Genomic DNA, 12,521 nt, shown 5'->3' on the forward strand with positions numbered 1-12,521 from the left:
TTTCCATTGTATTTCCTATTATTATTTTGTTCACCTTTATTTTGGCATTTATACATCATTTCATTGAGGTTAGCAATTGTCTCTACGACTTAGCTGCCTGTTTTCCCTCCCTCCTAGTAAAAAGATACATGTAGCCTTCAGCAGTGTGGCACTCACACAGATGGGCTGTCACTGTGCCTCAACATGTTGGAATGTAAGTACAGTGCCATCATATTACCATTTGAATGGTTATATTTTAAATGTACAATGTTTGAATATGGTTAGGCTAATGTTACAGATCATACTTTCCAATTAGGCATTTCTAGAAGTTATTCTGAATTTTGTGTCTGATCTCTCGGAAACACTAGTTTCTAACTTTTTTATATATATATATAGTTTGAAGTTTAAAAGAATGCAAAAATCTCATCATACTGGTTATTTGCTAAGATAGTGTAAGCACTTTATGTTGCGCAGTTACATTAAAAAAAATGTGAAACATTTAACATCTCATCTGAATTCTTATTTACAGAGCACTGAAAGAACCAAATAATCTGAGTTTTATTTTTGGAGTAAACATTGAGAAGAGAAACTTGGATGGCATGTTTATTTACAACAACAGTCGCCTAATCAAAATGTATAAGAGAATTGGAGTACAGCTGAACCGCATGTTAAGGTATGTTGCAGTATTCTATAAGAAAGTCCATGTCTCCCAGGATATCACCAGAACTTGCCATTTTAGCATATTTTAAAAATTCAGAGAAGTGAAACAAAAGTGATGCTAATGGTAGTTATTCTTTCTAACTGATTTTTAAAAGGGATATTTAAACTGAGAAAATGTATAAACACTTGGTTGTTAAAGTAATATATAATGACTAAGTTGGACAGCCATCTTGAATTCCATTTTTCAATACTCTTATCTCACATGCTGATGAACTTGCAGCAGAAGATGCATTCTGCTTATCATTTACTTTGTATTTATTTTCTTAGGGCTTGTAGTGGTGTTGTGGGTGTTGTTGATGTGCCCAGTGTAATGATGGAGCCTACTCATAATAAACAAGACTTTGCAGATGCCAAGGAATACCACAGTTTGCTTAGAGTTATGGGTCAGTTCCTGCTTCAGTACTGGAAAGATCTTGGCATTGGTAAGAAAAAAAAATGCTATTGTGAGTTATAAGATGGCCAGATCACATAAATGTGGATAAGAATTTGAGCCACAAGCTTGGATTACCTAGTCCAAATACAGACCAGATCTTAATTGGGTGCAGTTGGTTTTCTGCCCACAGAACAAAACCTTTTTGATTTTGTTATATTTGTGGTCAATGACAATGCAGCGGATAAAACCCAAAGCAGCAAGTAATTAATATGTTTAGAGGCATCTCCAAGTCAGCCAAGGTAGGACTACTCAATAGTTCTTTTTATGAAGTAGCTATCCAATGTATGTATGGCACAACATGCTTCCTCTCTTTCACATTGTCTTATAGTGCTTTAAATGCTTACCGTATTATATGCATTCTGATGCTTCAGGTGTGCAAAGACTTGGTCAGACCCCATCTGGAGTACTGTGTTCAGTTTTGGGCACCAAACCTCAGGAAAGATATATTGGGCTTGGAGGGGGTACAGCTTGGATTCACCAGAATGATAGATTATGAGGACAGGTTGCATAAACTTGGTTTTTATTCCCTTAAATGTAGAAGTTTGAAGGGTGATCTAATCAAGGTCTTTAAAATGATGATGGATTTGTTAGAGTAGATGCAAAGAAACTATTTCCTCTGGTGGGCGGAATACAGAACAAAGGAGCATAATCTTAAAATTAGAACTGGGCCATTTAGGAGTGAAACAAGGAAGCACTTTTTCACACAAAGGGTGGTAGAAATCTGGAACTGTCTTCTCCCCAAAAGGCTATGGATGCTGTGTCAATTGAAATTTTCGAGACTGAGATTGATAGATTTTTGTTAGGTAAATATATCACGGAATATAGATTAAAGGCAAGTAAATAGAGTTGATGTACAGGTCAACCATGATCTAATTGAATGGCGGAACAAGCCCGAGGGGCTGAAAGGAACAGGACTAGGCGAATGTTCTGGAGCAGAGCACACTTAGCACCAGCAACTTAAACCTGTAACACTCTCTGAGGTCACTTCAGTAAAGGGATTCAATCCCCAAAGAACCCTTTGACCGTTTCTGCTTAATGCATGTAGATGTTATCACACTCATTATGGGCTGTTTGAATGTATAGTGTGTGAAAAGCAGTTTAATAAATCCAGTTACTTGATAAAGTATTAACAAATTCACTCAGGAGTGAAACTTTTTGTATGTCCTGCTGTTAATTTCAAATCCTCAACTCTTCCTCTCTGTATGACCAGCAGCTGTGGATGTGGCAGAGGCAGTAGCTCGAGCATCTTGTGAACCAGCTGAAGGAGATACCTCACTTCCAAGATGCTGACTTACAGTACTCAGCCACCTCTCTTACTCCTGCCATAGGAGGAGTACCTAGAAAGAACAGTAGGCAAGGATATAGAGCACACAAATTGCACAGTATCACCAAAGGAAAACACCAGGATGCTAAACACTGGACACACACATGTCACCTTTAGGCCATTTATGTTTGATTACATTTCAGTTCAACTGTGCCTGGAGAGTGTTCTTGGTATGGTGTTGGATAATAGTTCTGCAGAGAGAATGGGATCCATGGTTGTTTAGTTACAGCAATTGGCAATGTATTTGGGCACAGTATGAAGATGAAGAGATGACTGTTGATGCTTTGAGTGGATTGAGTACTTATGAGAAGATCTTGTATAATAGCCTGCAAAGCTGCTTCTGCACACAGATTTTCCAGCTCTTCCTTTCCATGTTGTTGGCTCCTGGTTGTAGTTGCTTGTCCTTCTGCTCCATTCTTACATTCATGCTATTGTGTGGGGAAAAATGTGTAGCATGCAACAGACGATGACAATCTGAGAGACTTTTGCTTGGTTGTTTTGGGTGACGCTCCTGTCAAGTGCTGCTTGAGGATGCTTATGATGTGTTCAATTATCCTGCTTGTGGAATTGTCGATTCTGGAGGTCAGAGGTACGGTTTCAACAACAGACTAGCCGTGGTAGTGGCAGAGGCAGGCAGTGTTGCAGAGGTGGAAGTAGGCGATTTTTGTGATGGGGTTGAGAAGCTTAGCTTGGGATCAAATAGAGTACCAAGGTTTCGAACAAATCCAGGTAAATGCAAGTTGGAGGTCAATGATAGATGTGGTGAGGGCACCTTTTGGTGCTCATCTGGGCGTCCATCCTTTGCTATTCCTTTTCCTCCACCAATTAATACTGGTACTAATAATCAGTTGAAATGGTACCAAAAAATAGCACTGCCAAAGCCCTTGTTAGAAAGTTAATCCTAACGTGTTGCCAAAAAAATATATGTTACCAACAGTGTATTTATATTGCAGGTTCAAAACTTTAAAACAAAATTCCAGTCTAGCTTTAAATCTTTAATGCTATTCTAACAGAATCTAGTAACTCTGAATGTCCATTTCATATGGGCATGATTAAGGCACAACACAATCCTGGCATCAAAAGATGACAAGGAAATTGTTTGTGCCTTGATTTACGTTATAATGCCTGCTTTCAGCATGAATTTCCTGCCCTGCCCCGGTCCTACCTGACCAGAAGTTGCCAGAAACGGGTAAATATCTGGTGAGCATGATCTCCACCTAGATATTCAGCCCCAACCCAAGTTTCCACCACCACCAATGGAGTAAACTATCATAAAATCTTCGCTACAGTGTTAACCAGTGATCCTGCAAAAAGTTGAGTGGTGAGTTTTGGCTCTTTGTAAAGCTATTGGATGCATTTCTTACCTTGGGGAAAAATGGTCCTGCCTGAGATTTAGACACATTAGTTTCTCGTTGGGAATTGTAGACTTACTACATGTTTGACCAACAGAACAAACAAACAAGTTTTTTTTTAATTATATAACTTGATAGAGCAAGTGAAATAATATCAATTCTGTTTACACTGCTAACTGTATTCAGTTCAGAGCAACTGAGCATGGTAAAATCTGTCTAAGAATAGGTGTTAAAGCTTCTTAAATGTGGCTACAAAATCAAATGAAAAGTATTTGAAATATAAATAAAATATATTGTGTTATAAATGGAGTGCTGCTTGAGTTTATCCCTCTCATGAGGAAAGCCTTATTAACTAAGGGATGACTTCTCATTCCATAGTTCCCATTGAGGACAGTATTCAGTGGTTTTTATTACCATAAATGTGCTATACATCTATTGGCATGGATCGGTGTCAAATTACACCACATTTTTATATAGCATTTACTTATAACAAATCAAATGAAAAGGCTTATTTTAGCTTAGAATGACCATGTAATTCTGACATGTTCATGTGCTTTCAGCCCAAATGGGAATTGTGAAATTCTGGAATGAGTTTGGATACCTGTCATCAAACTGGAATTTGTCACCCTCAAATGCACTTCAGTATAAGAGGAGACGTGCTGTGGAGATTCAAGTTACAGTTCAGTGTGGCAAGTACCATTTATTTGCTAAGCGAAAATGCACTAGAGAGAGATGCACTCACTGAGTAACATTTTATTTTAAAGGAAAATTTCATGAAAATAATCCCCAAAACATTATTACATTGAGTTGCATCGAAACAGAAATGGGCCATTCGGTCCAACTGGTTAATGTCTGAGTTTAAGCTTCACACGAGCCTCCTCCCTCCCTACTTCATCTAACCCTATCAGCGTACCCTTCTATTCCTTTCTCCCTCATGCTTATTTAGCTTCCTGTTAAATGCATCTATGCTGTTTGCCTCAATTCCTTGTGGTAGCGCACTCCACATTCTTACAACTCTTTGGATAAAGAAGTTTCTCTGAATTCCCTATTGGATTGGTTAGCGACTATTTTATGTTTATGACCTCTAGTTTTGGACTCCCTCGCAAGTGGAAACATTTTCTCTACATCTACTTTATCAAACCCTTTCATTATCTTAAATATCTCTATCAGGTCATCCCTCAGCCTTCTCTTTTCTAGAGAAAAGAAACCCAGCCTGTTCAGCCTTTCCCGATAAGTATACCCTCTCAGTTCTGGTATCATCCTTGTGAATCTTTTTTGCACCTTCTCCAATGCCTCTATATCCTTTTTATAATATGGAGACCAGAACTGTGCACATTATACCAAGTGTGGTCTAACCGAGGTTCTATACAAGTTTAACAGTTTCTCTGCTTTTCAATTCTATCCATCTAGAATGAAACCCAAGGCTTGATTTGCCTTTTTTATGGCCTTATTAACCTGTGTCGCTACTTTTAGTGATTTGTGTATATGTATCTCCATAGCCCTTTGCTCCTCTATCCCATTTAGACTCTTAGGGCACTAAATTGGGCCGTGTAGCGCCCATTGTTTCAACATGCACGTTTCCAGCGTGATGTGCACCGGATGCCATCTTGGTATGGGAGTTAGCGCAGGTGCAAATAATGAACACCGGCTACATGTAAAGTAAGGAGAAAATGGAAACAATCAGTGTGCAATGCTGATTTAAAGTGATAAGTTCCAAAATGGTGTCTAACGTTCAACTCAACGCAAAGTCTTAACCCCAACCATCTGAATGTGTCTTAGAGCGCCTGGAGGACCACCCCCCAGCGCTATTTAAGGGACCATGCAGGATTTACAGGTTGGATTATTGCTTCTGGCTGCCGAGACAGTTGTAACTGTATTTGGAGGTCTCCTATACTTGAATACTAGGACTAGGGGACATAGCCTGACATTTAGAGCCAGAATGTGCAGGAGTGAAGTTGGGAAATGCTTCCACACGCAAAGGGTGGGAGAAGTTCTTCTGCAAACGGCAGTTGATGCTAGCTCAATTGTGAATTCTAAATCTGAGGTTGAGAGATTTCTGTGAACCCAAGGGTAGTAAAGGATATTGGGCTAAGGCGGGTCTATGGAGTTAGGTCACAGGTCTACCATGATCTCATTGAATGGCGGAACAGGCTTGAGGGGCTAAATGCCACTGCCACTTGCTGCCTACTGATATGCACCACCTTCTTTAAGAAAGCAGGACGTGTGTCTGGGTGATGTGTCTGTCATGGTTGAATCGCTGCCAGTGTGGCCTGAGAGTTGTGGGTGGGTGGCTTGCAACAGTGGTAATGTGTAAAGGTGAGAGGAAGCGTCTGATTGGAAGAGTTGAGTACTGATGGAAAGAGTTTGTTGGTACATGGGTGATGGGGGATGTAGTGCATGGAGCAGTGGATGCAGCTAGTGGTGTAGTTGGTAGGAGATGCCACTTGACAGTTGACATCACTCACCTTAACCAATCGTGTCAAAGCATTGAACTTCTTCCTGCACTGCATCCATGTTCATGATGATGTGCGCCTGGCATTGACTTCGTCCCCTGCTGCCTTCCTCTGCCTTTTGTGTATATGTCTGGCGGGCCTCTTGCGTTCCCCCCCACTGCGGATATAGGATGTCCCTCATTGGTGCACGCACTCTTGCAGGCCTGGTACAAACTCAGATCGGCAGATTGGTGAGGTCTGGCATGCTGATTGGAGGATGTGGGATTAAGTAGTGCACAACCTTTATTCAATGTTCTAACATAACTCATCAGTTTGTAAACATAGGGACAGGAGCTGCATCTGTGTTTTGCATGTGTGATGTCTGATCTCTCTGCAGACAGCAGAGTGTTATTTTCAGCAAATAACAGGTACCAGCTCCCTTTTTAAGAGACAGCCAGCCTTTGAGATTGGGGCTCCCCCTGCTGGTGGAAAGTGCAAATAGCATCGCATCCTCATGTCAACACTGATTTGGAACACTGCTTGAAGGTAAGTCCTCAGACCTTAGGAAAGTCTCATCCTGCCTGCGCAGGGGCCATTGAGTGCAGGGTAATAGTGCATCGTGCTACCTACGCCCAATAATAGGCCCTACCCAATTTTGCCCCCATATTATCCAGGCAGTATGTAGCCTCCTTATTCTTCCTACTAAATGCACCACCTCACATTTATCTATATTGGACTCCATTTGCAAGTTTATTAATTTCCTCTTGAATTTTGATGCATTCTTCCTTTTTGTACTAACTATACCCCCCAATTTGGTGTTGCTTACAAATTTTGAAGTTGTACTACCGATTCCAGAGTCCAAATCATTAATCTAAATTATGACCAACAGTGGTCCCAGCGCTAATCCCTATGGAACACCATTTCCCACCTTTTGCCAGTCTGAGTAGCTACCCTTAACTTTTACTGTCTGTTTTCTGTTTTGTAGCCAACTTGCTATGCATTCTGCTACCTGTCCCCTGACTCCACATGCTCTGACCTTAGTCATGTGTCTACAATGTGGTAGATTTCTTTGGTGTGTTTAAATGCAGGTAAGATTCAATGTTCTAAAAAGAAAAGCAAGGCCAAATATCCTGAGGTTATGGCAGGAAACTGGCATAACTAGGGGATGGGGATAGAAGTTTGGCACAGAACCTGGGACATCTGAGCATCTCTAGTCTTCAGTGTTTTTAAGGGCTTCAGGGATTTAAAATTTAAAAGGCTGGTTTCACCATTGAGGTTGCAGAGCGATTGATTGTGTTACTGAAACAAGCCTAATAGAGAACATGAACATTAAAAAATTTTGGAGCTTATCCCCAGTGTTTTTTTATTCATTCATGAGATGTGGGGGTTGCTGGCGAGGCCAGCATTTATTGCCCATCCCTAATTGGCCTTGAGAAGGTGGTGATGAGCCACTTTCTTGAACCACTGCAGTCCGTGTGGTGAAGGTTCGCCCACAGTGCTGTTCGGTAGGGAGTTCCAGGATTTTGACTCAGCGACGATGAAGGAACGGTGATATATTTCCAAGTCGGGATGGTGTGTGACTTGGAGGGGAACGTGCAGGTAGTGGTGTTCCCATGCGCCTGCTGCCTCCTAGGTGGCAGAGGTTGTGAGTTAGGGAGGTGCTGTCGAAGAAGCCTTGGAGAGTTGCTGCAGTGCATCTTCTAGATGCAGCCACAGTGTGCTGGTGGAGGGAGTGAATATTTAAGGTGGTGGATGGGGTGCCAATCAAGCGGGCTGCTTTGTCCTGGATGGTGTCAAGCTTCTTGAGCATTGTTGGAGCTGCACTCATCCAGGCAAGTGGAGAGTATTCTATCACACTCTTGACTTGTGCTTTGTAGATGGTGGAAAGGCTTTGGAGAGTCAGGAGGTGAGTCACTCACCGCAGAATACCCAGCCTCTGACCTGCTCTTGTAGCCACAGCTGGTCCAGTTAAGTTTCTGGTCAATGGTGACCCCCAGGATTCGGCGATGGAAATGCCATTGAATGTCAAGGGGAGGTGGTTAGATTCTCTTGGCACTTTTCTGGCACGAATGTTACTTGCCACTTATCAGCCCAAACCTGGATGTTGTCCTGGTCTTGCTGCATGCGGGCACGGACTGCTTCATTATCTGAGGAATTACAAATAGAACTGAACACTGTGAAATCATCAGTGAACATCCCACTTCTGACCTTATGATGGAGGGAAGGTCGTTGATGAAGCAGCTGAAGATAGTTGGGCCTAGGACACTGTCCTGAGGAACTCCTGCAATGATGTCTTGGGGCTGAGATGATTGGCCTCCAACAACCATTACCATCTTCCATTGTGCTAGGTATGATTACAGCCACTGGAGAGTTTTCCTCCTGATTTCCATTGACTTCAATTTTACTAGGGCTCCTTGATGCCACACTCGGTCACGTGCTGCCTTGATGTCAAGGGCAGTCACTCTCACCTCACCTCACCTCGAGGCTCACTTATATTGCAGCATTGTACCACAATGATTTCCTTCCCCGTCCACATGAAGTGAGCATCCCAGAAAAACTGCCAATAGCTCTTCTGCGCTCCCAAAATATTTAAATAACCCTGACCCCAAGAAGTGGACTGGGGTCATGGGCACAAACTATAGAAGGGTGGAAAATGGACCCTGCCACGCTCTCTCTGGCAGAGCAGGACCAGAGGAAATTTGGCCTCGCTGTCTTCAGATTTTTTTGTTCTCTGCTCATCAAGCTATAGAATGGGAGACTTGTTCCACTCTGCATTTTATCGAGCACTCTCAAACTAGATTATGTCAGACCAAGATATTCTTTGTGATCTCTGTTACTGTCGTCTTCTGGGCTTGATTTAAACTCAGATCTCCGATATAAAAGGACGTTTTCAAGTCTGTTGGTGTGGCTCAGTCCATCTTTTTCCATCCTCTCAAGCAATCTCAGGAAGTGACCATTTTGTAAGCAACTGATTTGTTAGGGATGACAATTCTGAGCTAAATCAAAGGTTTTTCTGACCCTGTACTTACCTCAATTTACTTAGTGTGTAACATTCATTGAAATGCTAAAATAAGTTAAACTGTTATACAGTAGCATAAGAAAGCTCTTTTAAATCTGGGTATGTTATTGTAAAATTGTGAGAAAACAACCGTTCTTCCTCATTGGCATCCTGCATGGCATTTATAGAATGACAAATGTGAGAATGACATTTTCATGCACACCCTCCCCAAGAATCAGTGGATATTATACAAACCAGGAAGGTACTAGATTTAATTTCTGATCTGTGCTGACATAGCATTCCTGACTAGGGAGGGAAGAATTTGATAAATGTTACTGTTCTCGATCACTATCAGTGACCTATATGAAGTATGTATGTATAGACACTGCATGAGAACAGGATCAAGCTTTACTGTAATGCCCCTGTTGTCAAATAGCTCACTGTCCAGGTTAGCATAAAAAAATGTACACTTCGGTGAGGCATTGGTGCCCCACCACCTAGTGTGAGTTAGCACCTACAGGAAAGGAGAGGTAAAGCAAGAAAAATGGGAAGAGCTGTTTTTCTGTACACAATGTCAGGTGAAGCCCATGAGGTCTGCACAGCCACTGGGGAGTTACACGCACCGATAGTGCGAATCAGAAATTTGGGATTATACTTCCCACAATTTTCTGACCATTAATGATTTGTTTATATTTAATGTGGACTTGCTATATTTTTAAAATCTATTATTCTGTAGCAGTAAATAATTTTTATTTTTGTTTTATTTGTGCCAGACCTCTGTCTACGTTGGAGAACTCTACCATCCAACTTAGATATAAATGACAGAGTATTGCCTGACATCTGGGTCTGCTCCATGAACCCAAATTCACAACAGAATAGGTAAGTTAGGAACATTTTATTAAAAGTATAGGATTCTTCATTAATAAAAGGTCATTATAGAATAAGAGTTCCTTCTTGAGTGTGAAAGGTTCATAGCATATTTGTGACTGTTTTACTTGGGTAACACTGTCAGTATTGCGTTGTCATGGGTGAAATGTTCTGTTTATTACCTGAATTAATGCTGTTAACTTTTAAATGAGCTCAGACTGGCACCTCATAGATCAGACTTTAATAATAGTTCCCTTATAATTTTTTTTTGAGATCCAGGTTTTCGTTAGCTCTCCTTTTCGATCCGTATTGACACGTACTGAGAAGATAGGTAGCTTCTCTCTGGTCTCTCCAAATAGCACTCTGCGACTGGGAAGCAGGAGGTGTGTGAAAGTGGCTCAAATTGATTAGCTTCCAGTTTCTCACTCTGGGTATGAGGAATGACTTTATGCCCATAGGCTCTGGCTGAGTTTGGGGAGTTCAGTGTTGGAGTTGTGGATGTCGCTCATGTGATACTGCTGAATGGCAACCAGACAGCTGTGCTTAAATCAATTTTAGTTTCACTGCAATGAATTACATCACCGAGTAATGAAGTTAATATCAACATAAAATAACAGAAAATTAATTGGCTTATCTATAGAAATAGTGAAAGCTTGTTTTTTTTGTGACAGCTAAGAATTTAAGTAATCAATTATTTCCCTTTACACCTTCAAAAATATATATACATTTTTTATGATAAAATCATTCTTGTAATGTTACGTGAATTTCTATTTCTGAATGGTACAAATGTGTGGAAAAGGAATTAGAAAATGTACAGATCATAAAATGTATAGTAACTCTTGTAGGACAGTTAGGCCAGAATTTCCCCCATGCGCTGTTCCACTGTGTAACTGTGGCACGGCAATCTTTGTATCCGCCCAACTACAATTTGGCTCACCCTAGGGATTCCTGGCAGTGTTTCTGCCTATTCCAGGGAGAAGCCTGGTTGCTTTTGTTTTTAAAAAAAAAAGCAAATTCTGCCAATGTGAAACTATGCACTCGTTGTGGAGGCCCATATAAATTTAACATACTAGCGTCCAGTATTGTTGTGGTGGTAATGACAGAAAATGTGATTCATCATGTGACTCCATCATTATTGTTTCATTATAGTACACATGACTGTATTTGTGCAGGTGCTTCCTGTGTTTGAAAATGGTGGATGTATACTGCAAAAACCTCCCCTTCATGCATAATAAAAGAATCAGACTAGTATCTGTTGACATATTTTAGTTGTTTGTCAGTTAGATCTATAAAAGAGTGATTGCTTAAGTTTATAGATCAAAGATTGTGTGGAACTTGAGATAAGAGGGGAGCAACAGGAAATATGATTCAGTTAAACATGTGGAATTGAATGCAGACAGAGAGGAAGTCTATCTCAATCCAAGAGTATGGGAATGAGGTAGTGAGAGACTTGAGACAGCCAGATAGGAATCATTGAATGTGGCAGAACACTTCAGGCTTCAGAGCAGAGAATACTAAAAATGGTGTGGTAGCTAGGATTGTATTTTGAGATTGTTAAAGGTTGGGAAGGATGTGAGATAGCCAGTTTAAGAGCTCTGGATTAGGGCTGAGCGTGAAACAAAGTCTAATGACTAGGTCCCAACTAGCTGGGTTGGTTTGGTTAAACCACAACAGCTAAATATTTTTCTTAAAAGAAAATTAGCTTGTAGATTGCTCTGTCAATGTCCTGCACTTCCAAATTTGACAGTAGTGATAACATTGACAGAAGCTTGAATGCAGCTCATCAACTGGCTTACTCTGCTGAGAATACTGTGTAGATGGGGGAACGTTAAAAAAAAAACATGTCACAATAGGCATAAAACTGAAAGACATTATCATTCTGTGAATAGTGGGCAGAGAAATTTCATCATAATGCATTGTGTCCTTATGCTAATATTTTCACTTTGTAATTTTAAAGCCAGTGTCTACTTCATTTGTACTACATTTTTCACATTGAATTTATGTTTGACTAAAACAGTGTAAGCAGACTTGACTTTAATTGTATTAGCCTATTGTTAATTTTCTTTAGCTGCGATCTACCAGAACAGCTACCCCACATTCCATTAGGAACTCTAACAAGGGGATCAATATTATCAGATGAAAGGCAGCAACTCCTGGAAAAATCAATCCAGCGGCATTGGGAAAAAGTGGATACCTCACAATTTCAGGCAAGTATTCCTACTAAAACACTTCAGTTTGAAGATTTTTCTTTTGTTAACCATTTGTGCAGAACAAGCAGGAATTTCATTTTTTTTTACCTTGTCCTGTCATTGACCATTTCTACTCTTTTTAAGGCCATGCAGCAGAAAATAATAGAAATTAGATACCACACACCATAGGTAGTGATATCTGTGTTGAACAATATTGCAGTATCTAG

General features: G+C 40.6%; 1 protein-coding gene across 1 annotated transcript in view; it reads left to right on the plus strand.

Annotated features, from left to right (window-relative positions):
• LOC137326838 (ATPase MORC2-like) overlaps positions 1-12,521 on the plus strand; it is a 70,488-nt gene that overhangs the window by 42,824 nt on the left and 15,143 nt on the right. The window contains exons 13-17 of the mRNA XM_067992218.1: positions 509-646; positions 967-1,121; positions 4,369-4,497; positions 10,012-10,117; positions 12,174-12,312. Coding sequence (XP_067848319.1) covers positions 509-646; positions 967-1,121; positions 4,369-4,497; positions 10,012-10,117; positions 12,174-12,312 — 667 coding nt within the window. The remainder of the gene's footprint in view (positions 1-508; positions 647-966; positions 1,122-4,368; positions 4,498-10,011; positions 10,118-12,173; positions 12,313-12,521) is intronic.

This window comes from Heptranchias perlo, chromosome 11 (genome assembly GCF_035084215.1).
Source record: "Heptranchias perlo isolate sHepPer1 chromosome 11, sHepPer1.hap1, whole genome shotgun sequence".
Classification (NCBI taxonomy): domain Eukaryota; kingdom Metazoa; phylum Chordata; class Chondrichthyes; order Hexanchiformes; family Hexanchidae; genus Heptranchias; species Heptranchias perlo.